Source organism: Polyodon spathula, chromosome 20, assembly GCF_017654505.1.
Source record: "Polyodon spathula isolate WHYD16114869_AA chromosome 20, ASM1765450v1, whole genome shotgun sequence".
In the NCBI taxonomy this organism is placed as follows: Eukaryota; Metazoa; Chordata; class Actinopteri; order Acipenseriformes; family Polyodontidae; genus Polyodon; species Polyodon spathula.
The window spans coordinates 12518709-12543721 of NC_054553.1; the positions used below are offsets into that span (position 1 = coordinate 12518709).

The window sequence follows — 25013 nt, forward strand, 5'->3', positions numbered from 1 at the left end:
AAAGGAATTTTTTTTTGAGGACAGTCATGAAAAACGAATATGACATGCAATCAGTTATGAATCAGATTTTCACCTCTTTCTTGTTTCTTACCCAGTGTTTATAGCTTTATTAAGGTCAGCTTTTGTTGATGGCCTAGTTAGTGTGGTGTATTGTTTCATTTATTTTTTAGTGTGCCCCTAGTGACTAATAGGATAAAGATGCTTTTTGTGCGGAGGTATGTTGCAATTCAGGGGTGTATCCTCTACAAACGCAGACAGTGTGTACACCCTATTTCTAATCATGTGGTAACTGGGTTATGTTAATGTTCTGCATATGAGAGCGGTGTGGGAGAGTCCTGGCATTAATCTGAGACCAAGCTGGTTGAGAGCCCAGCACATTACTGTGTTTTAAAATGGAACGGTGGAAGGATTCATTGTTGTTTGTGTGTACGACATTTATTTGTGGTATTAAAATGTCTATATTGTGAAATAGGAAGTAACACCACTTAATAAAATAAATGTTCTGATGTTTACTGGCTGGGAAGAACCAAATGCAGGGTTTGCTGCAAATTAACACTAATTTTACCAATTTTAATTCATTACATTACAACAAGATGTCTTGAGCTTTCGAACTCGGGTTAAGTGGACAATCTCACACCCCCTTCAGAGTGATATGTGCTTTTAAAGCAGAGAGGTTTAACTCTGAGAAAGCATTTGACTTTAGAATAGAAGGAAGGGGCACCTACTTTATCAGAAGATTTGAAAGCCATACTCTGAGGTGAATTTACAAGATACCGTAGCCTTTGCAGTAACCTTCTGTGGAATCAAATCTGTTGGCTGGTTTCTGCCTCCGTGGTCAGTTAAGCTAGTGGCTTCTCCTTACTTTAAGTGCTTTGTCCCTGCTTCCCTGTGTCTGTAAATCTGAGCAGTGACCTGGCCTCAGGGTGTCGGAGCAACTGAGAACACATTGATTTGGTGTCTAAATAGGGTACTGCAGTGGGCAATCCTGCACATCAAGAGTTCTGAAGGATTTATGGCTCACAGAGTTTAAGTACCCAATGAAAGCCAACAGCTGGTTATTTAATTCTGAGTTGGCTTTAAAAAGTCAACTAGCCACCAACAAGCGTGGTGTAAAGTCCTTAAAATACCAACTGTGAAGGCTGAAACTTGTACCTATCAATTTTGGTTAATGTTTTAAAATTGCTGTGAGTACATTTAACAAGTTGAACATTACTAATCGATTTAAGAAGTCTCTCATTGTCCCAACCCAGCAGTGTTTGCAAACAGGTAATAATTAACTTTGCAGAGACCTGAATAAAGAAAAGCTACACAAACTGCACACCTGCAACCAAATATGTGACTTTAGTTTAACCTTCTGCCAGGAGTCCTACACAGTTCTCCATTCAGTCTTCATTTACTGGGTGATTGAGTAGTCTTATGGTGCTTATCTTACAGTTCTCTACCCAAATAAGTGACAGGGTTGTAAAACAGAGCAGATTCCCCAAAATCTGTAAAGAGAAATTAATTTAGCTGTTCAATTTGAACATAGCTGCAAGAGGAGTGGGTGCGGATCAAATGAGATTGGAACATTAGTCTTTGCTATTTGGAATTCTCAGAACCTTTCAGCAGCTCTTGCCCGTGAATGGAGAAAACCAGCCCTGGAGGGAATGCAAGTCCTGGGATGATCCACACATTCTCAAACTGCTTAGCAAATTTATAGGACCTATGTGGACCTTAGAGGGAGCAAAGTTAACAAGTAGATGTACGTTTCAGTTAATGCCTTCATCAGTATTAGGTAACAGATAGTGTAAGTAGTTGTTTCTTTTCATGTTGAATGGATAGAATTATTGCAGTAGGTAGTTAATAACTCAATCATAAATTAACAAGTTTAATTGTAAATCAAGCTGAGAAATATTTCGGCTAGCCTTTGGTAAATTCTGAGGTGAACTTAATTGTATTTCTCAATACTGTGCATGGACTAGTTTCTGGTAACACCAAAGACAGTGAGGTCTTATCTTAACATCATGTTCCCCTGAGCTAATACTTTCTTGCCTATGTCTTGTACAAAGGAATCTCATGCCGGTAAATAGGAATGTGAATTTGAAACAATACTGAGCAGTGAAATTTACCTAGCTGATTACTGCTATGGGTCACAAAGTGCAATGTGGTATATCTGATGCCTGTGAGTTTTGATGCATTAACAGCTTATTGCAGACACCATTTGTCTCATAGTCGAGGTAACATTGAAAACAGCAGAATGCACCGTTTCACAGGCAATAATACCTCTTGACAGACAACGTCTTTCAAAACTGTTAGTAGTGGGGTGGTTCAGTCTTACAAAGTGACCTTCTACTCTATAAAAATATTTAATTTCCTATCTCTAGTCTCTGTTGTTCTTTATTAATGTGCCTGGTCAGTGTTTGACATTATTCCTAACTATTCCAGCAAAACGTGTTTCTTAAAAAACTCCTCAATGCTGTTTGTGTGAAGCGAGGTGGGGTATTAGCTTTGCACTGAAGCCCATAGGTGAAGCCTGAGCAAAACCGGCATGCTTTTCATTTCACAAGTCTTCAGATGAGTTTTTTTCTGAAGCAATTTTATTGCCCTGTTTTGCACTCTCATTACAGTCATGCCTGAGTACAGACAAATAATATTACTGTTTAGTCGCTGCATTGCTTTTAAATGTGGCCTCTGAGCAAATGAATCACAGAGCATGCCCAGACAGTGGCTCCGGTTTCTTTCCGGGAACAGGGAGCATTTCAAATGTAGGTGCTTGAAGAGATAACCAGCTGAGGCACTGAAAACTCTGCAGCAAAAGTTCAAATTAAATAAACATGACATGCTTGACCGCACTGATTTGTAAACTAACAGACTGATGTTAATCTATGATTCATAGATTGCCTGGTTTTAATAGGTAATTGTAGAAAAGAACCAGACATGAAGGTAAACTGCTGACTGATAATTGGTGTTGAATGTCACCTGCCTCCTTGCATCCCTATATCCAGAGAGAGTATCCTCTTGGTGAGATGTGCGCTGACCACACAGGTACAATGCATCATGGTTTCCCCTGTTATTCAGTCTGCACACTCCCCAAGAAGAAGCATACCTTGCTATCCTCCAAAGTGGGGATTGCTCTTTTTTATTTACTGTTTTCTGATGCCAGTACGAATCAGAGAACTTTGTCCAATCAGAAAGCAAGAGGCAGATTTAATACATGTCCAATGAGTATCACAGTTTTCAGTTTTGTGGCCCGCAGTGATTTATGTATTCCAATTTCAGATTACAGCTAGGCTCTTGGTCAAGTTGAGTTTGACAGCCCATCTACGGGGTTTCAGCTCCAAGCAAGCAATCTGCCCCCTTTATTGAACCTTCTTAACATTGTCAGTTAATTTCAGAACAAAACAGGCTTATTTTTTATTACTACCTGCAGCAACAGGAGGTTATGAGGGTCTTCCGCAAGCTTTTCAATAGCCCAGGAAAGCAAAACAACGTTACCCAGGAAAAAGTGTTTTTGGCCAACTATACATTTACTATCGAATGAGCAGTTTGCCTGCAATGTCCCCACAGTGGAAGATACAGGTGTATGAGTATTTTCTGTGTTAACAGGGGTAACAGCATTTGTAAGTGTCTTTTATTTGAAACTGTATGGGGCACTACAACTTTAAATTCTAGTGTTTGAGGAATGTTTGTTATTACAAAAAAAAAAAAAAAAAAAAATAGTAATTAATGTCTTCAAGGGTAAACTGGGGAACTCTCAGCAGACAGAAGTGTATACAAGTTCTAGCAGAAAAATATCTGAAGTAACTAACTCTGAATACCCCACACAGAATATCCTATTTTTACTAAATGTCAGGAGGACACTGTGCTGCTTTTGTGTGTGTGGTGGGACACACACACACACACACACACACACACACACACATGCAGAACTACTGATGGGGCACCAAAGGTGGCTGGTAATAGTGCATCAGTATGCTTATGTTTCATCGTGAACTTCAAACTTTAAGACCACGAATCCAAAGATTAATTCAGGGCATGGTTTTTACTTTGTTTTTTTGGGCTGTTTTTGTGAAAGCCAGGCAATTTCTCTTCATCTTATATGGATTCTTCTGACAGCTTTGTTGAAGCTGAGCATGTGCACACACGTTTTGAAGCTTTTAGCGTTCTACTCTTGAGTGTCAAAACTTCAGTGTTGGTATGAAGTGACAGTGAAACACCTGGGGTGATGGCTTTAGAGCAGAAAGAGGTTCACGTTCCGTACATAAAATGTCATTATTGTTACTTTAAGTGCTGCATCCAGACCTTCAAAATGTCTTAATTTCTGATGTAAAACATGATGAAAATATAATAAATACCAGTTCTCAGAGCTGGCATTTCTCACAACACAGATGTGAGATGTTTGTGATCTACATTTGGTTATTGTAAGTTGCAGTCAAACCTCCCAATTTTGATTTTAAATCAAATCTTAGAATACAGCTGCAGGAGGAGTGGATGCGGATCAAATGATATTGCAACATTAGTCTTTGCTATTTGGATTTCTCAGAACCTTTCAGCAGCTCATGTCTCTGAATGGAGAAAACTAGCCCTTGAAGGAATGCAAATCCTGGAATGAGCCACACAAGCACCCACACATTATCAACCTGTTATACAAATGAATAGGCCTGTGTGCCTCTGAGAAGGGGAAAAAATACAGTAGACAAATGTTTTTGTCTTATACTTTATCAGTGTAAGGCAAGAGATACTGTTTCTGTTCATTTTGAATGGATATATCTTGCTCAGTACTGTATATGGACTTACTTCCTTACTCGTCCCCCAAAATCCATTTAGTAGCCAGAGAGCCTTTCCCAGGGGCCTGGGTTAGCCCACCACCCTGGAAGCCTGCTCCCCCTCTTGTGATCAACTCCGGGGCTATACCTCTGATATACCTGGAAATCCTCCAAAGAAATGTCTGTCTCAGCTAAATCGACATAGAGACCAAAAACAGTTTAGGAAATGAACCCATGAAAGTTTTGCTCTGTGCATAAAAAGGCCAATTAGCATTCCATTGCATCCTCTTAATTTAGGGAATTAAAAGATCAAATTGTACATAATTGTTATGTAATTGCTTTAATAATGAATATTTTGTGGGGCCCATTTGTGTCGTAAGGGTCTTCTCCAACATGCCGAAATGTGTACACTCTTTTTATTAGAAGTCTAGTCTACCCTTAAGATGACACAACGTTTGGCTAATGCCAATAAGAAAAGGTTAGTCTCTTTTGGTATCCTGCTTTGTTTGATCAACATACATGACTGTGCAAAAGTTTTAGGCAGGTGTGAAAAAATGCTGTAAAGTAAGAATGCTTTCAAAAATAGACATGTTAATAGATTATATTTATCAATGAACAAAATGCAAAGTGAGTGAACAGAAGAAAAATCTACATCAAATCAATATTTGGTGTGACCACCCTTTGCCTTCAAAACAGCATCTATTCTTCTAGGTACACTTGCACAGTTTTTGAAGGAATTTGGCAGGTAGGTTGGCCCAAACATCTTGGAGAACTAACCACAGTTCTTCTGTGGATTTATCAGATGCCTCCCTGGTGGGATAAGAATCTGCCTGTACTTCTCAGCATTGAGGAGACCATTAATTCTGACCAAATCTCCAACTCCATTTGCAGAAATGCAGCCCCAAACTTGCAAGGAACCTCCACCATGCTTCACTGTTGCCTGCAGACACTCATTCGTGTACCGCTCTCCAACCCTTCGGCTACAAAAGATTTAGAAGTGAGTAGTTTTTCGAGATTTACAATTATACTGTATTTACAGTATAATTGTAAATCTTGAAAAACTACTCGCTTCTAAATCTTCTGTAGTCATTTTTGTATTACTTTAGTATAAATACATGTTAATTTGGATTCATATGTTGTTTTTTTCTGACTTTATGTGAACGAAAAGACACACATTTAGGAACAATTAGGAAATAACAATTACTACCCAGGAACAAAAAAAAAAAAAATTTGTTACACAGTGTGATCATCAATTCAATATGTATGTTGAAACATAATCATTAACTGATTGTTTAATCATACACCTGACTATATGCTTACAAAATCCCTGACTTTGTGCAATTGATGCTGTTTTGAAGGCAAAGGGTGGTCACACCAAATATTGATTTGATTTAGATTTTTCTTCTGTTCACTCACTTTGCATTTTGTTAATTGATAAATATAATCTATTAACATGTCTATTTTTGAAAGCATTCTTACTTTACAGCATTTTTTTCACACCTGCCTAAAACTTTTGCACAGTACTGTATATTCTGTACGACCATTTACAGTTGGCACCTAAAATACCTTCTCAGGATTTTAAAGTAGTTGGTGGACAAAAAGAGTCACCCCAAGGGTTTTATCGGGATTCCCTGGTCACACTAAGGGGTCACAATATTTTACGCCACAGAATATCTGGGAGGGATCCCTACGGAACTACCTTTTAGATGGAGTTATTTCTGGTTTTAAATCCTGTTTGAAAATTAAGGACAAACTCACAAAGGCAACACTTTTAGTTTCAGTATTAAAAAAAAAGTCATATATGTTTTTTCAATAAATACTAAATAGTATAGGATTGATTTTCTCATAACTAAACGTATCTAGATAATTTGTATTTAACGACGTGTCGGTGGAAGGTAAAAAATATTGCCAGTCTTTGTTTTATAACGGACCCTGTACGACAATTACTAACAGGGACATGTCAAAGTTGTCTTCGGACAAGCCAAAGTGTTTAGGAAGTTCTGGGACAATCCATCAACACCCTGTGAGCTGGAACGTGTCATCCTTGCTCTGCCTTAAAAGGTCGGAGTGCGTCTGGGGTAAGAGTTCTCAGTTTGGGTGGTGATGTTGGTTCTGTTGTTAACTCAGCAAACGTGAAGGAGGAGGGGGAGGGTTAAAGATTTATTTATAGACCCGACACCTCTGTCGTATTTTTACATGCCCTCAGTCAGTGTTCTGTCAGAAAAAAGAGGAAGCAGCTTGTGAGCAGTGCCACCCCCCCCCCCCGCCTTACTGTCTGAGCTGTAGCCATGGCTCTGTCTGAAGTTGCAGCTCTCTTCCGAGTCTGTGAAATACCTGAGATGTGTCCTGCCTGGGCCTCCTGCCAGACATATTCAGTTTCCTTGCCCTTCGGTCTCGGCACCACTCAGTAACCGTGCCCTGCTTCTGTCACGCTGATTAGGGGTAGAGGGGAGATCAAGGAGAGCAGCGGGAAATGCAGGCTTTATTAAACATTCAGTCGCCTTTTTTTACTCCCAGTGCTAAAATCAAACAAGAGGGTCCGAAATCCTTCTCTTTTTGGACCAGCGTGTGACTTCCAGATTCAGTCACGGAGTCACTGTCAAGCTTGTAAAAAAAACCTGACAGCCTTTTAGAGACCCACATTTGATATTTGCCCTGCTGATTTATCAGAAACTGAGAGGCGACCAGTCCATACAGCTTCTGTTTGTCCATTTATTCCAGCATGATCTTTTAATCCTGTGAGATTCAGAATCTCATTTAGCCATACTGTATATTGTAGTCCTGGAACTCTTTGACAGTGGTATGTCTCCTCTGGGAAGGATGCCACTTTTTTTTTTTTTTTTTTTTTTTTTTTTTTTTTTTTTTTTAAGACAATCCTTTGGGAGTGCCCCTTGATTTAGATGCTATCGCTGTACAGTATTTGTATTGCTGTGTGTGGTGTTGTATTAGCTCCTCATGTTGTCTTCTCCCTCTTCATCTCGACAGGGTACCAAGTCATTCCAGGGTCCGTGTGGAGGCAGGGACTGCAGCGGAGGATGCCAGTGTTTCCCTGAGAAAGGCAGTCGGGTAAGTGTGCCCTCTCTCTCCATGAACACAGTCTGAAAATGCCCCCTCTCTCACCTTTGCCTTTCAGAGCAGATACTCTGAGCCTCACCGATTCCTGTAAAAAAAAAAAAAAAAAAAAAAAAAAAACACAAGCTCACCTGAAGGTCTTTGAAGTAAAAGACACGCATCCTTTTTATGAATATTTCTGTTGCCCATTCACACACAGTGGCCTATAATATATTAACTTGCATTCTTGGGTCCAAACACTGCAAATTTGTTACAGACATGCCATTGTGGTTTGTATTTTGAGACCTATTTGGCAAATGCATTTCTCAGTGTCTCATTGCATTTCAAGGAAGTACGTTTAACCTTTTGATATTAACCAGATGAAATGACAAATAGCAGTTATACATGCGTTATCCTTGCAGGTGTCTGTATCCTGGTCTGTTGGTGACTATGAAGTCACAGCATAGCTGTCATAGAGATTGTAAGAATCTACATGTGCGTTCTAGAGTTTTGGGACTATTGACTGTGCATAGGTTTTTATGTTGCAGTTAGTTTATACACTAGTCCCACTCCTGAATTGCAAAGTCCTAAAACACGATGCTGAACACACATCAATGTCTTCGCAGACTGCATTAATCAATAGGTGACAATCAATGTGTGTGTGATAAGTTTGTTATGGTCACCATGTGACGTGTGACAACAGCTGGAGAAGACCGGTGAATACGCTATACTTGCAACGATAAACCCATGTTCAAGGGTGCCCTGATATGTGCAGGAGAGTTGAAACAGAAGATAGATGCAACCAAGAAACTTGCATTGAAACCTAAAATAATATTACTAATGCACTAGGGTTTGTTTAAGATCATGTGACCACAAGAATGTCAAATAGTTCTACAAGAAATAAAAATCCTTTGTACTGTAATAATAACTTTCAATCATAATCACTTTACCATGTGCTTGTGTGCTAATATAAACACATGCACCCATCTGTGAACAAAAACAAGGGGACAAATCTAGTGGGGGTGGGGGAGAATTTGCACGTCTGATTCATATCATACAGTAAGGGTCTACATTTTGAAGACCCTAAAAAAATGTATGCAGTTTACTTAAATCTTACCGGAAACTGCCATTCCATAGAGCTCCCCATCACTTAAAGATGATTCCCAAGCGAGGACATTAGCACCCCACACAGGACGGCTATACACACTGTAGAGCACAGCACACAGCTGGAGCAGGCAGATTCATGCCCCTACCTGTCAGCCAGGGGAATGTGCTGCCCTGGGCAGAGAGAGCCCCTCACACACACTGCACATTCCAGCTGCTCAGAGCGGCTGTTGTGACTGGCTTGCCCATTATTGACCTTGGAATGTGCAGGCTCCAGTGATTTAATCTTTTGTTGGAATGACACGACCACTTTGGGTTGTTTACACTGTCAACCTGGGAGCAATTTCATTCTGGGAAGGGGTACTTTTAGTGCATTAATCCTTCATAATAATGGGAATAAACTAACAGGAACTTTACAAGACACGCTCAATCTCTGTAAACAGAACGAGAAAAAAAAGCCATTTTGAATAAAGATTGGACTTTTGATGTTTTAATTTGTCACTCTTGACTATTAAAACTTATTTTTTTATACTGCCAGAAAAAAAATGAAAGCCCTGATAATCACCTGTTTTTTGTAATTCAATAAGATAAACACTGAAAAGGTGAATAAATAAATGCTGACAAAGCTGTAACTATAATAAAATATAAAAAAAAAAACTAACACCTATAAACACCTAGGGGTATTACACAGCCCGCACACACTGATACTGACTGGCTGCAATGCGATCATGTAAAGGGATACAGTAGTTCTTTTCAGGTGCTTTTCTCTGTCACAGATTCATTCTGCAGATTGATGAGTGAGACTGCACTGATTCCAGGGTGTGACCTGGCGGAATGGGCTTGCTGAGAATATTGGCAAGTCTGTCTGGCCCTTTGATCTCTGCCCAGGGAAGAGCTGTCACACAGGAACATTCACCGTGTTGCTTTCTCAATGCAAGATGCATTGTAGGACTAGCCAGTGCTGTATAAAATCCCATGATGTACTGCTGAAATGGCCGAAAGTGAGAGCCAGACTACCTATCCTTCTGGAGTGGGGATGAGACGGTATAAAATGTGCATGGTATGATAACCATTAAAAAAAATACCATGGTAACCTTAATATCACGGTATACAGTACATCATGCACGCTATAAAATAAAGGCTTAAAAAATGAAGACTAATGTAAATCACTTAAATTACTGTAATTCACAAAAATTAACAAAAATTAACTGATGGTAAATAGAATTGGGAAATGATCGGTCTTATTGCTTAAAACTCAAACATGTACCACAGGTTATTTAAGAGAAGAGTTGTTTATTTTTTCAACTGGATAAATATGTATAGCAAAAAGTATTTTTAATACTAAAGCGTGTTATTGGATTTGTAACTACACGTCACGATGCTGTAAAAGTAAGCTTCCAATGATTATTACACATGTGGAGTTTGTAGATTTCTTCACTTACCTAAGAAATTGGAAAACTGTTATCTTATAGCACAGATTTCCACTATTCTGCACAGTGCTGCACAGATTCTCGGAGATGCTGTGTAGACGTCAGTCAACACCCACAGTAATCTGTGCAGATTCTGCAGAGCCCAGTGCAGTTTTGAAATGCTACTGCGGGAGGCTGGCTGCGGCTGTGAACCAAAGGGACGATGCAAAGATCACGAGTGACCTGCTAATCATAATGCAAATAACCACTAAAACTACTGCTGCCACCTTGTTAGCGCAGGCGAACGACATTTTATCATTATACAATGAAGCCGTGAACAACCTTGTCCACGCTATATTATATAAATAAATCAATTAAAAAAAAAAAAAAAAAAAAAACACATAATGTACTAAATCCGTGATAAGTGATTAATAAAGTTAATGTTTAGCTATTACATTAAACTGACTTGATAATTCAGACAAATATAGCACGTTGAAAATGTGTGCTGTGCTGCAAGGTTTGGAGAAGGCGTTTCTCTAAAAAAGCTGTGTGTAACGTCAGAAAGACAGCAGCCAAGAGCAGCCAGTGCAGCAAGCTCTGGGTAACAGAACGCAGCAATTGAAACGTGTATTCTGTGTCATTGACAGTTTCCTTCAAAACCATTATCAAAGTACAGGATCAGCTCACAAAAAGATCTTCCTCAGACACTTTGCTAAGGCTGCAAGTACCATCGCTTGATTTAAAGAAGCGTGTTTGCAGTTGAAAGAATGCGTTAACCGGTGTATAACCGAATTACGATAATTGCGGTGTAGAGTAAAAGAAACTGTATTAATACCGTAATGTACCTAAACCGGTATACTGACTTGAGTGCCCATATACTAAAATAAAGGGTGTGTAATGCGTGCAGCATTTCGTGGGCTAGGATGACTGGCAAATGAAACATTTATCTTATTCATGCATATTATTATCTTGGTGCATAGAGCGGTCATACCTTCCTTTTTGCACACAGTATGGGTTTCTCTTACCATGCAGTGTTTAAGGTAATTTAACACAGTTTAATGCATGAGGCCCTACATGTTTGTTTAAAATTGTTATGTGAGCAGTAACGGTGTTGAACTTGATACCTTTTTCTATATTGTTAACAGCATTCAAAATGTAGTTTTCAAGACCCCGTAAGTCCTTTTATCTGGTAAAAGTGGATTTGGGAAGAAAATTGATTAGAAGTTGCGGAATTAGAACTAGAAAGGTTGTGTATTTTCAACTTCAAGTTGAGTAAAGCACAGCTTTAAGCAGTGGTTAGTGGGTCAGTTTTCTCATTCAAAGAACCTAGAATTTGTTTAGATGAAGCGTCCATGTTGTCTCGTGCCTCAAAACAATAGAAGCCTGTTAGGAGAGCCTGTGGCGGATTCACGCTTCTCAAATAAAACATCTCCTTAATAATACCCTTAGCTTACTAATTAGCAAAGTGGCAAACGTTTGCGTGCTTGTCACTGCTGCAGTGTCATTATTGTTTTGCTTTATTCTGTAAAGACATTTCTATTATCGTTGCAGTAAACTACCATTTTACTTTTCAACCCTGTGGTTATCGGCCCTGAGAACGCTGTCATTTCTTCTTTAAAGCACCGTCTCGCTCTCTGTGCTGTTTTCTGCAGTTCTGAATATATTTTGGTAGATAGCAGTTTTCCTGGGTCAGAGTTGAAACGTCTGACACTTTTTGTTTATGCTGTGTTAAGGTGCAAGCGTGCTACTTGTTTGTAGTGATTCAACATAACACACGATTCCAATACAGTTCGTGTAATTTTAAAGAGTGCTAGGTTTTATTAACACTACCATTTTATAAGTACATTTTTTCAAATAAATCCAAATCGATTCCCCACTCTTGATCGCTTGCCAAGCTGTGTTCCTCATGATCTGTTTGTAATTTTGACCACTGGAGTAAATCTGACCTACAACACAAGATCTCCAACATTTGATTGATTTGCTTTACATGTTAAATACTTTAAAGTAAAATAAATAGTAGAAGAACCAGCACATCATTTTCAGTTCTGATAATGTGCTAATGAGAGATAAGACAATCGATTGTAAAGCCCTATCACTCCTTTATCAGCTTGAGCTCTTCAGAGCAACTTTTGGATTGCTTCTGCTTATCTTATCATTTCTCAACAAACACTGAGCAATTACAGGGAAATTAGCGGATCATTAAATGGTTGCTAACCCTAAAACATGAGTGATAAAGTTGAGTAAATAAGGTCTTGTTTGTTGATATGAAGTCATTGATCTCTGAGGTGGTTGTAGACCCGTCAGGATTAATTCTATTGTAGAGTTCACTAACTTGACCCAGCTACTTATCCATAGTCTACTGACCTATTCATAGCTCATTCTCTTAAATGTAATTACCCAGTTACAATGTAATTTTCATATGCCCCTGCCTCCTTATACCACCTGTTGCCTTTTGATGTTACAGGACTAAAACCTAATAATGCACGTTTTATTAAACCCTTGCTCTATAACTGCATACAGGTATGCTTTACCCAAAGGGCTAGGATGCTGGTCCACTAACCTCTGAGGCCTTTCCCCTTGGTCCGTGTTCAAATCTGGCTGCACAGGATCAGCATTTGGTGGTGTCAGTTTAGACCCCAGTGGACGCTCCAACACCATACTGTTCGACTCAACTGCCTGCCTCTGCTTGAGAGAGGCCCGGGACCGAATGTCAGGGTTGGGGCTTGCGTGCTGATTTGCAGCGAGGGGAAGCTGTCTTATTTTTATGAGCACATAATGACAGCAGCTAAGAAACAAAAAAGATGGAAAGCTGTAACTTGTTAAAAGCCATTGTGAGTGAAGGAGTGATGAACTTGCTCTTAGTGATACTGTACTGGCAGTCTATTAAATCCCAGCAAAGCTGGGGGCTGTGGGGTGACTGTATTGTACTGTATAAGTAGGTTGATTTTTTTTATTTTATTCTCTTTCTTCTATTGGTTAAGTTTGTGTGTCTAGGGATAATTGCATCGCTGTTTTGGGAACCATGGTTATAACCTTTATTTTCACACTGGACATCTTTTGTGTAGAAGGAAGGTTTTTTGTCAATTAGACGACGCTGTTTTGGTTTTTTATTTTTTATATACAAGAGTTGACTGAGCTGCCAGTTCCAGGTAATTTACATAGTCAAAATAACGGCTAACAGCTTTAACTTAGCTGAAGAACCTCTGGGCTAAACGTTTTAAATATTATTACACTTTGAACTAAGTAATACAGCCCCTAGATCCGCTGTGTTCAATTATCCAGACAAAAATGTTGCTTAAGAAATTCAGCATTAAACACTAATTTTAAAATTCATATAGAATATTTATCAAAAAAACAAAAACATTCAATACTTTCAAAACTGCACTGCATGTAGATTGTTTTAATAACATTGTATTTTTCTTAACTGAGCTAATTTATTTTATATCATATGTAATCAGTAATAAAAACATACATGCTCATTCTTAATTTGTCCATAATTAGAAACCTGTGTTAAAGCCTTCTTCAAGCACAGAAGTCTCACCAAAGGCATTGAAAAGATCATTCATTCATAAACCCTGAGGTAAAACTAAAAAGTATACATTACACAAAATGTTTGTCAACTTCTTGTATTCTCTCATTAGCAGAGCAGGAGAACATAACACAAAATGTTGGTTGTGTAGTAGTGTAACTCCTAATCTTTATACATGATCATTTATGGTTCATGACATAAAAAGAAAGCAGAAAACTGTTATGCCTTCTACAGGACAACCATTATAAAAGTGACCTCTGCTGCACTTGTAAAAACATTTAAAACATCTGGGTTACATCTCTATGAACATTGTCAAATACAATCCCCAATGCTGTGGACAGACGGGTGTTTTTAAGTACGTTTGTTTTCCCAATAGCAAGTAGCGGATGTGTTCGAGGGATGGCTTTGTATTTCAATCCCAAGGCAATATTCAAAGGGTTACTTTTTAAGTTCCTTATTAGTAGCATACGTACATGTGGTTGTGATCACTGTTATCAAAACTGGGAGAGCACAGGTCTACCCCAGGGGCCTCTAATCTCAGGCTTTCCATCCATCTTGTTTGTACTGAGTGTGGTTCCCATTTAACTCCTGCAGCTCGCTGTCAGGCTGTGTGCTCTGTAGTCGTGGCAGGTTTATCTGCACTCCACCAGCTGGTGGTACAGTATGTGCAAACCCCTGGGGGAGAGTGCACTAGGGTTAGAGCGGCAGGAGCTGACAGGAATGAATTGTTCTCATTCAAGGGGAAAGTTCACAAAGACAGCAATGGGGGAAAAGTGGAAACCCACAAGTTTCGTGCGCAGCCTCTCAATGGCGTTTAGAATTTAAAGCATTTTCTGTTTTGGATTTATTATTATTATTATTATTATTATTACATTCCAATTCCTTTTCTGTAACCTGATTGACTTTCTCATTCATTACCCTTTGTCAGAGCTGTCTTTTATCTCAAGTCCCGAAGCTTTTGAAAACGTATACAATGATATCAGTTTGCTATTGAAGACGACAGCATATAGTGTTGGGTTGTTCCTTATACAAAAACATTCCAGTGTCTTTGTTCACTACAGTGTGTGTGAATTTAGCATTTTTCAGTTTTCTTTTGTAGTTTTATAAATAACTTGACACCTATAGGACCATAACACAAAGGAAAAAAGTAAATAGTTTTACCTGAACGTTTACCTTTAAGCACACCAATGATGCATAAAGACACATATCATTTTCAGGGTTTCTCATGTTATAGCATTTTAGAGATTTAGTTTATACCCCAGTCTATGAAAAGGCTTATCCTGGATTGGTTATACAGTGAGAAAAGTAGAACCCCCCCCTAAAAAATGGGGCAGGTGTTACCCAGTTTGCCTGGGGTTTATACAAGGATTTTTTAGACTGATACCCCTTTTAATAAAGGAATTTTCCCAGTGCATTGCTGTTGTGCTAAAGAAGTTGAATTCCAATTGCTTCTATTTTGTATCCCTCACTGTCCTTATTTTTATCCACCAGCTCTCCTCTCTCTCATATAAACTTTACAAACCTTTTCAAAGCAGTTTGATGAAGTAAATCACAACAGTGAGAGCCACCCAAGCTTCAGATAAGGCAATGCTATGTGCAGTTTGCATGGTGACCAGTCCAAATAATAGTTCTGATGGAACTACACCAGTGTGGTAGCAGGTTGTTTGGTAAGTGTAAGGAAAAGAACAGTAATATTAAACAACAAAGCGAACAAGAGTAGGATTAGTGGTATTTAAAAATGGCCGTAAAAGCTACCAGGACGATGTGCTTAGCCTCAGAGTGAAGAAAGGTCCTTGTGCAGGGGTATATTACATGGATTGCGTTGTTAATGCTTAATTTCACATTATCCACGAAATATTGATATTATACAAAAAGTGTCTAATTCAAATGTATTTATGTACAAGTCTGATGAACTAATAAATTGCTCCATTTCAGGAAGTTCATACATCTTATTTTTTTTGTATTTTACTTTTTAATTTTTTGGTATGACTGTGCAGAGGCAACGCGTAGGGGGGGCATGCCTGGTCACGTGCCCCCCCGAATTTCTGCCAGAACAGTGGCTAGGCCACTGCATTACAGGAAAAAAAAGGGCTGAAAACTTTTTTTTTTTGGTGGCCTCAGTACGCTTCAATCAGTACCGCTTTCAGTTAGTATACACATGAACTGCGACTCACAACTGACCAATGAAAAGCTTGCTGTCTGCCAAAGCGTGTGTTTGAAATGTCTGTTTGTGATTGGTCTATTTACAGTCATTCGTGAGAGGTTCAACCTTGAACTCTTCTGATTTGGACAATGCACACAACTTTTACACTTTACAGTACCAACGGACATGCAATGTGAGAGACATAAAGTATGGCCTGACAATGGTAGGGGAAAGGAAAAAATTATTTTAAAAAAAATTGCTATTTTTTTTTAGTCTAAACGACAGAAAACTGTAGATCAACCATCAGAAGACAACAAGCTAGCAGCTACCACCAGCAGTCTTGTGCCAGTCAAATGGTAATTAAATTAGTCAGGATTTGTTAAATAAAATGGTTTGCTTTGCATTGAACACAAAACGTTAGTTAACAATAATGAACAACCATAAGTACGAATGAAGTTGTATATGGTTATTTTTATTTATTATCATAATGTGAAATTGAAATCTGATGCACGTGTTAAAAGTTCAAGTAATTTGCTTTGTATTTCCTGATTAAAAACAAAAAAAAAGAAGTGTTCTAAGCTGAATAACTTTTTTAAAACTATTTTGCACAACTGTATTTGGTCTAATGTTAAATAAAAATAAAACATTTTCAAAAATAAAATGTCAATGCACAAATAAGAAATCAGATTGCCAATTGCTCACCTTAAAGTTACCATTTTCATCCCCTCCCAAAAAAAAAATCCCAACTACACCCCTGCAGCCAGTGTCTATTATTTAAAAATAAATATATATATTATGAGTTTTTCTACAATAAAAAAGCTAAACTACCAACGACAGAGACATCAACAGAAACCGAACCCAACTCTTATGTAATTCAGAATGTTATTAACAGCACAGTATGATGATACTTCCATTGCTGTTTGCAGCTCTCTTGATTGTGACAATCTGGCGTAGAACTGTTTGTGATGAAAGATCTGATAATGTTAGAAAGCTAGCTTAATATTTACATTAAAATTGTTAAAATCGTGCATCGGGTTTGAGCACGGTTTCGCTTTTTTTTATTTTTTTTGGGGGGGGGGGGGGGGGGTGCTGTGCCCCACCAGTTTTTCAAGTCACCTCTGAATATGTGTCTCTTGAGTGTTTAAAGATATAGATAAATTCTTAAGCATACTTTCTACGTTGAACCCTAAATACACTACTTTCCAATTTTTCTTATAATTGGTTTATTTTCAAACCCTTTAGATTGTGCCAGCTGTAATGTTTAGACTGGGGTTATTAAATAATAACAGATGTTGGACACAAGCTATGCGGCTTGACTGAGTACGACATCTGATATGAAACAGTTGTAGCCACGATTTTTCTTAGAATAGCCATTCTAGAAAACTTAGACAAGTCATTGGTGGGGAAAAAAATGTAAAAACAATATTTAGTGTGTTATGAAGTACCAATATTTCAAACCTGCTTTGATGTTTTCTTGGAATCCCTAAATATTATTAATGTCATCTTTTATAAGTTGTTTTGAACTTGTTTCCTATAAAATGTTCATCCAGAACGATTACATTTAACTTGCTACATTTGGATATAGTAAAATAAACTAAATGCATTCAGTGACAAACATTTGACTAGAAGAGTCTTTCTAGATGTCTTTTGAAATGTTCAGTATAAAAATAATAAAAAAAAAACCACACCATTTCAATTTTTCTGTATAATTTATTAACCCTCCCATTGCAGCATCCCTATGTGGAAGTGGAAGCTTCATCTGGGGAATATAAACAAACTGGACAGCCAAAAAAGTAGAGCCTGATAGCGCTGTAGCTAGCGAGCTTCTCAGTAGTTGAAGGTGTTTTTTGTGACAGATTAGGGTATTTGCTGCTATAGTTGTGGGAGCTGTTTCAATCCTGGTGATAGGTGTGTTCAGGGAAAACAAAACTGAAATGACATGTTTGTGGACTGAAGGTGGCTATTAACCTGAGTGAAAATGCTTTTTTCTGGAGAATTGCTTTAAATGACAGGGCTTACCTGGTGGAAGGCTGATGCATGAATGGGTGTTAGGAAGTGTACTGTTAAAATACATGTTATTAGTATAAGACATGTGTGGTGTTGCTTGTGCAGCCTGGTTCAAAGGTGTAATCGTGTCTTTTAGTGGCTCCTGCAGCAGTTGCTTGTCTTCAAGTCCCCTAAGTTGTCTTGGCAGCACAGTGCCCCTAGCCAGGAAGAAGGGTATCTGCAACATGGTTCTCTGCCTTTTGAGAAGGAATGGTCCTCCTGGGTTTCTCAAAAGTCCAGCTGTTAAACGTTAGCTCAGTTTATGATATATTTTTGCTCAGATAACACTTACCTTAGATTAACTTAGATAACACTTAGTTGAAATATCCAAAGTGTTGAAAGAAAGAGAAAAAAACAAAAATGGGTGCTTTTGGCGACATTTTAGGGAGCAGTATAGAGTAGGATTACCAGACATCCTGGGAAAACTGGGATTGTCAGTTTTCAGCCTTCATTTTTTTTTTTATCCCAGTCGGAAACAGTTAAATTGTTAAATCGTCCATTTTTTTATTTTTTTATTTTATATATTACATGTTTTTCTTACAAAACTTTAGTGTGCTTAGCGAGTTAAAACAAGTGAGGCCTTTTGACATTGCACAGGCCATTGAACAGCTGGCTTTTATTTTCACTGAAGCACTATCTAGATGTACTGTTTTATATACACTGCCTTCACCAAAGTATTGGGGCACTCTGCTAAACTATAAGATATGGGACCTCTTCTTAAAGTATTTTAATCCAGTCTCTCAGTAATTTACTGTTTTTTGAAAGGTGAAACTCTGTGCTACACATTAATAATGGGTGTTGGAGCGGGAGTACCCAACCTTTTTAAAACGTGTTTTTAGTTTCATTATCACTAGCAGTATTGTCATATGCATCCTGGCTTGTTTCAAATACAAACATAGTAAAGTAAAAGTGTCACTCCTATGGGGTACCTAAATGAAACTGCTAGAGGAGGTTTGTTGCTGTACTGGTTTTCCAAACCAAAATAACATCAAATAAAAGATTTCGAATCTGCTGCCACCCCTGTGCTGATTCGGAAGAGACGAATCCATCCCCACACTGGCGGCGTGCGGCCAATTGTGCGCCTCCTCCTGGGAACTCCTGTACACAGTCAGCAGTGTAATAGCCTGGACTGGGAAGCATGCTCATTTTTGTTTAATTTTCATATTGTTGACAATAATGAGCTGCTACTGTGTTGTCACAGAATCGTTAAAGGGTTATCTTGACATCAGTAAACCTGCAGAATCATTGTAATACTGAGCTCTGCGAGGGATGGAGTGCTGGTCAGTGCACATTCAGTGATGTGGGAGCTGGTCAGGTAACAGAAGTTTAGATAAGCAAGGTTTATGGTTTCCCATTTAAGATACTGTTTTCTAGGCACCATTGCCCTGTCTGTAATGATTAATCCTATTAACCTGGAGGAAGGGCTGTGAAGTTGTGTTTACTCCCATACTAACTGGACGCATGTGAAAAGTTTGTCTCATGGCGGTTTGTATATACTAACACACTGGAATGTAAAGGGTTATCCATCAAAGTTAAATGTGTATAAACTGGGGAAATGTATCCAGAAAAATACCAGGTGTGGCTCTCGAAAGACCCCTCTACTGACTGCACTAAAGTTTACATTAGCAATAACGCTATGTAACACAATTTTTGTTCCTGGGTAGTAAGTGTTATTTCCTAATTGCTTATGCCTCAAAAGTATAGAAAATGGCTATTATTCCCCACACTTTGCTTTTGTGACCAGGACAGTGATATTTTGAAATTTACCTATTTCCAATGAGAAAACGGGCGAATTTGTGTCTTTTTGTTCACAAAGTCAGAAAAAAACAACATGAATCCAAATTAACATGTATTTATACTAAAGTAATACAAAAAGATTTAGAAGTGAGTCGTTTTTCAAGATTTACGATTATACTGTAAATCACTTTCACGAATCAGCTCCCAATGACATGTTCTTGTTATACTGGCCTTGGTAGCGGCGTTAAGTCCGGTATACTTTCTCCTTACTAGTGAGCTTCTTGGGGAATTCATTGCACTCCAGGATCTTTCTGTGGTCCGACGAAGACACTGGCTTTGACCTTTGCCTCAGACAGCTTAGGGGGAAAAAGTCTTGAAGGTACTTGAAGGCTGCCGACTCCTTATCTTGAGCTCTGACAAATTGTTTCATAAGGTCCAATCTGATGTGCAGTGGTGGCATCAGCACCTTCCGGGGGTCCACCAGTGGCTCCCACTTGACGTTGTTCCTCCCCACAGAGAACTCGGTCCGTTGTGGCCAGTCCCGCCTGTGGTAGTGCGCCTTGGTGTCCCTGCTGTCCCAAAGGCAAAGATAGCAGGGAAACTTGGTAAAACCGCCTTGGAGACCCATCAGGAATGCCACCATTTTGAAGTCTCCTATGACCTCCCAGCCGTACTCATCATACTTCAAGGCGTCCAGCAAGGTCCTGATGCTGTTGTAATCCTCTTTGAGGTGCACCGAGTGAGCCAGGGGAAGAGACGGGTATGTTACCATTATGGAGCAGCACAGCTTTGAGGCTCCTGGATGAGCTGTCAATGAGGAGGCGCCACTCATTCTGGTTACAGGCGATTCCGATTTCCTCGAACAGACTGGTCACATTGTGGCAGAAGCAGAGCCCATTTTGACGCGTGAAGAAGCTGGAAAAAGGTTGGTGATGCTTCCTCTGATCTGCGACTTGCACACTTTCATTGAACAAGTTCCACTGCTTGAGTCTAGACGTCAAAAGCTCGGCATTGGACTTGGTGAGACCAAGATCTCTAATCAAGTTGTTGAGGTCTTTTTGGTTGAGGTAGTATGGGTTTCTCTCCTCAGCTCCACCTCTGAAATTGTCATCTGGATCTACAATGTCTTCCTCGCTCTCTGACTTGCTGCTCTCTTCTAAAGACGGCTGCTCTCTCTCCGGAGGAGTGGGTACGGGGAGCTCATGGCAGTGTGGCACCGGGGCGATGGATAAAGGAAGGTCCCGATACGTGATAGCAGGTGCATTCTTGCCAGTCAGACGTTTGGAAGGGTCCACCATGCAGAAGTAGCAGTTGCTTGAGTGGTCAGTGGGTTCCCGCCAAATTCTTGGGATAGCGAACTTCATGGCTCTCTTTTCCCCTCTGTACCATCCTACAAAAATACATTTATTTCACCCATGACTAATCTGTGAGATTCTTGCAACATTTTTCATATATGGTATATTTTTTCAATAACATTGAAAATTGTAAAACATTTTAAAATTAAAAACTTTTACAATTTTAAAAATTAACAAATTTTATGACATAAAATTCCGAGCAACAATTGTCCAGCTTACCTTCCAGAGATTTTTTTGCAGTGCTCGCAGGTGAAATGAGGTGCCCAGGGTTTGTCTTGGTCCCCGACAGGGAATATGCCTTGTAGGCCTCACACATCTTAGCAGATGCTTCCACGGAGTACTTTTTCGCTCTTGTCTTGACAAATTGTCCGCAGACATAGCAAAATGCGTCTGCCGGATGTTTGCAGCCCCTTGATGCCATCTCAGAAAAATGCAGATATGTATCCACTTAGGCAGCTGGAACTAAACTGAACTGGTGGGCTTAAGGCCCCTGTATTTATACTACTATTTATATTACTGGAAAGTTCTAGAAGTTACTCCAAGTTTACTCAGCACTGAATCTATCTGGAATGTTCTGGAAAATAGGTACATTTCAAAATATCACTGTCCTGGTCACAAAAGGAAAGTTTGTGGGGAATAATAGCCATTTTCTATACTTTTGAGGCATAAGCAATTAGGAAATAACACTTACCACCCAGGAACCAAAAAAAAAATAAATAAATTGTTACACGGTGTAATAATAATGTAGACTGTTGCAAGGTTGTATGAACACTACATTCACTAAAACATCTGTGAGATTTGAAGGACACTGCAGGGAGGGTAGAGACTTTGCTGATTGCAGTAGGTTTAGATTTTAAAATTAGTTCTTCAAGCAGACTCACAGTGCACTGTACTTGCAGCAGTAGGAGGTTAACAACACCTCCAAGCTGTGTGCTGGTTGGCTTTTATCCAAATGGTTCTTTTGTTTGATTTGACACTTAAGGAGTGTTTCCAGGACAGTTGTTTTTGTTTGTAAATGTTCTTTTTAAGGTTAAACCTGTATTTATTTGAAAAATGAGAACAGTGAACCCTCTCAATTAGTTTTTTTTTGTTTTTTTTTTTAAACTGCAAATGTGATTTTTATTAATCAAAATTTAGGTTTTGAAAAATAATCCTAAACAAAACATTCCATAAAAGCAAGTACATAAAGCTGATCGTAGTGATGAAATGCTGGCAGCTTGGTAGGTACTGTATTTTCCAAGTCCAAACATCCTGACCGGTATGAGGCATGCAGTTCTTTTTCTGTGCTGTGGGCTGGCTGTTCTTTTACAAACACTTAAATAAAACAATTCGAGGCATTGGTGTTGAATGTTTGCCCCAGTCGTGCCGCACTTATCTCCCCAACATCTGCCCAGCGCCTAGCCTAACCACATGCATTTCACAAACACCTCCCAATCTGATTGAATAGGATGTTTATTTCAGTGGAGCTATCACATAAATATTCACCCCATGCCTGCTGGGTGTTCTGCCTTATTTATTCACAGATCTGACTTTATTGCTGGAAAGCTATAAACAAATGCTGATAGGGACCCACCACCTTCCCTTAACCTTTTTACCTCTGCAATAGTCTTTGTGACAGCCCCAGTGCCAGCACTTCTATACAGTAATGAATGCATGTCCTAATAATCTGTACCTTGTGCAATAGATGATGGTAGTTCTGTATAGAGCAGTGGTGGATGGTAGGAGTTTAAAGCTTTTGAACACTGAAGTATTAATAGGTTGGGTCACAAACTTTGAACTTATCTGAACTTTTTTTATGAAGTAGCTGTTAAATCAGTTGCAAAAGAACAGGGAAATGTGAGATTTAACATCAAATTGCATTGTTGTCCTCTAGATTGTTACACGAGGACCAAATAATCAAATATGACATGAAGTGTTTCATGAATACCAAATAAGCAAAACTTTTATTACATAATTAAATAGCATCAGGTAACTCCTGTGTGTGTTTGGATATGCAACATCATATTGATCTTCCATGGGTTTCACGTGAGTTTGTTTTGGGGTTTGCATTGCACTAATGTCCACTAGTTTGAAACCACAAATCTCATTGTGCATGTGAACTGGGCAGCCGGGTTGGACTCCAGATGTGCCCTCCCCCAAGCCACAGCTCTGATTACTACATTGTGAAGATAATCAGTGTTTAGCACACTCGCCTACATCTTGAAAATATCTAATGCTCCTAGATGTCTCTCTCACCTCACAAAAACCTTCCGCTACCAATAATAATACCAATTATTTTATGGCTCTGACATATTGTAATTGATTGTCTCTTTAAACAAGCTGATAAGAATCCCTCTCTCTACCTCAGCCCTCCTCCCTCCCCATCTGGTATTCCCAAACAGGACAGCTCACGCCTGCCTTTGAAGTAACTTCTCATTTTCCAAAGTGTCATGACCTTTGACCTGTGGGGCATGGTGCCTTTTTCCCAGCTGGTAGTAAGAGTTGCTTGGGGCTGTGTCGTTTGATTCTTTACCCAAACGCACAAAGTAAGTCATTGACAAAAGGTTGTAATAATGTTTAAGGGGAGGAGTAAGGCTGTGTTTTAAGTCTGCTTGCTGCCTTTGGGCTCAGCCGGTGAAGAAGTAGTTACATTTAAGTGACCCCCAAGCAGATTTAGTAAAGTATCTCTATTCTCTCCGCAAACTTTAACTATGGATTTTGTGTCGCACAATCAAAACATGTTTATGAATATATAGATGTTTTTTTAAACAGATAAAGGAAAGACGGGAAACACATTGATTCATCATGTTTCAAGAAACGTTTACAGCCCCCATGATATTTAAACAAAAAAAAAAAAATTCTATAAAACGTACAGTTTTGATATCAGAATGTACAGATACACACACAGTAAAATGGTGGTAAGAAAGAAGTTCTCCAAGATACTGTAAGTGGAGAAACAAGAAGAGGTTTTCAGGAGGATGAAACAAAGCACTCCAAATATTTGTGACTGCCTGATGTTTTAGCACTTGGTAAGCCCCAAGTATCGCAATGCAATATGCTTTGAGGATTACTATAATCCATGAGTGTTACCTTATTGTATAGAAGATGCCATCGCTTGCATTTTGGGAGAGAGGAGTCAGAACTGTGCGAAATGACGTCTATCTACACACAGCATATTAACTTATTGTAAACACAGATACAACGCTTTTACTCGGGGCAACTGCTATTAAATAGATATAAAGGCTTGTTGTTTTCTTCTTACTTTAGAAGTGTGCAGTAGGTGTGGGATGATTGGAAGTGTCCTTAACAATGGTTGGTTGATTTCTGGTTCATAATTTATAAAGGTGGTACAGTATGGTTTACTATATATTATGTATTATGCATTTCTCTATTTAAAGTATTATGGATTTTCTTGTTCTTATTCCAACTTGTAAAGGTGCTTTGTGGTGGTGGTCCTCTATTAAAGGTGCTATATAAAAAAAAAGATAGATTGGTTGGTTGCACAAGTGCATTCTGGGTTAAAGAGCCTTTGGCACAGTGGCAAGACAGAAATCCTGTTGGCAACCAGCAGTATCCTGACAATGGTTTCCTACCCTTCGTGCCTGCAGGACGGGTACAGGCTGGAACCTTTAGTGTCAGTCAAACGAACGTGTCAAAACTCAGCTGTCGTTTGGAGAGCCAAATAAACTTGGTAACAGCTCCTCTTTAGCGAAGAGTGTTCTTTAGGTTTGATTGAGAAGGAGGAGGAAAGACTTTGTAGTGTAACTGCTGATTTTTTTGCAATTTTATCTTTTCATGGAATTGGGTTACTGTTATAGGGTCCCCAGTTTAGAGAAAAGAAAATCAATTTCAGGTATATTTTTCTTAGCCACAACTCCTCGCCAACATTGGCAAGAATAGTTTTCTTGTTTCTTC

General features: G+C 38.9%; 1 protein-coding gene across 4 annotated transcripts in view; it reads left to right on the top strand.

Annotated features, from left to right (window-relative positions):
* The window catches only part of LOC121295438 (collagen alpha-6(IV) chain-like), a 109063-nt gene that overhangs the window by 26740 nt on the left and 57310 nt on the right, over positions 1 to 25013 (top strand). For all 4 annotated transcript variants that reach the window (XM_041220042.1, XM_041220043.1, XM_041220045.1 and 1 more), the window contains one exon: positions 7731 to 7811. In XM_041220042.1, coding sequence (XP_041075976.1) covers positions 7731 to 7811 — 81 coding nt within the window. The remainder of the gene's footprint in view (positions 1 to 7730; positions 7812 to 25013) is intronic.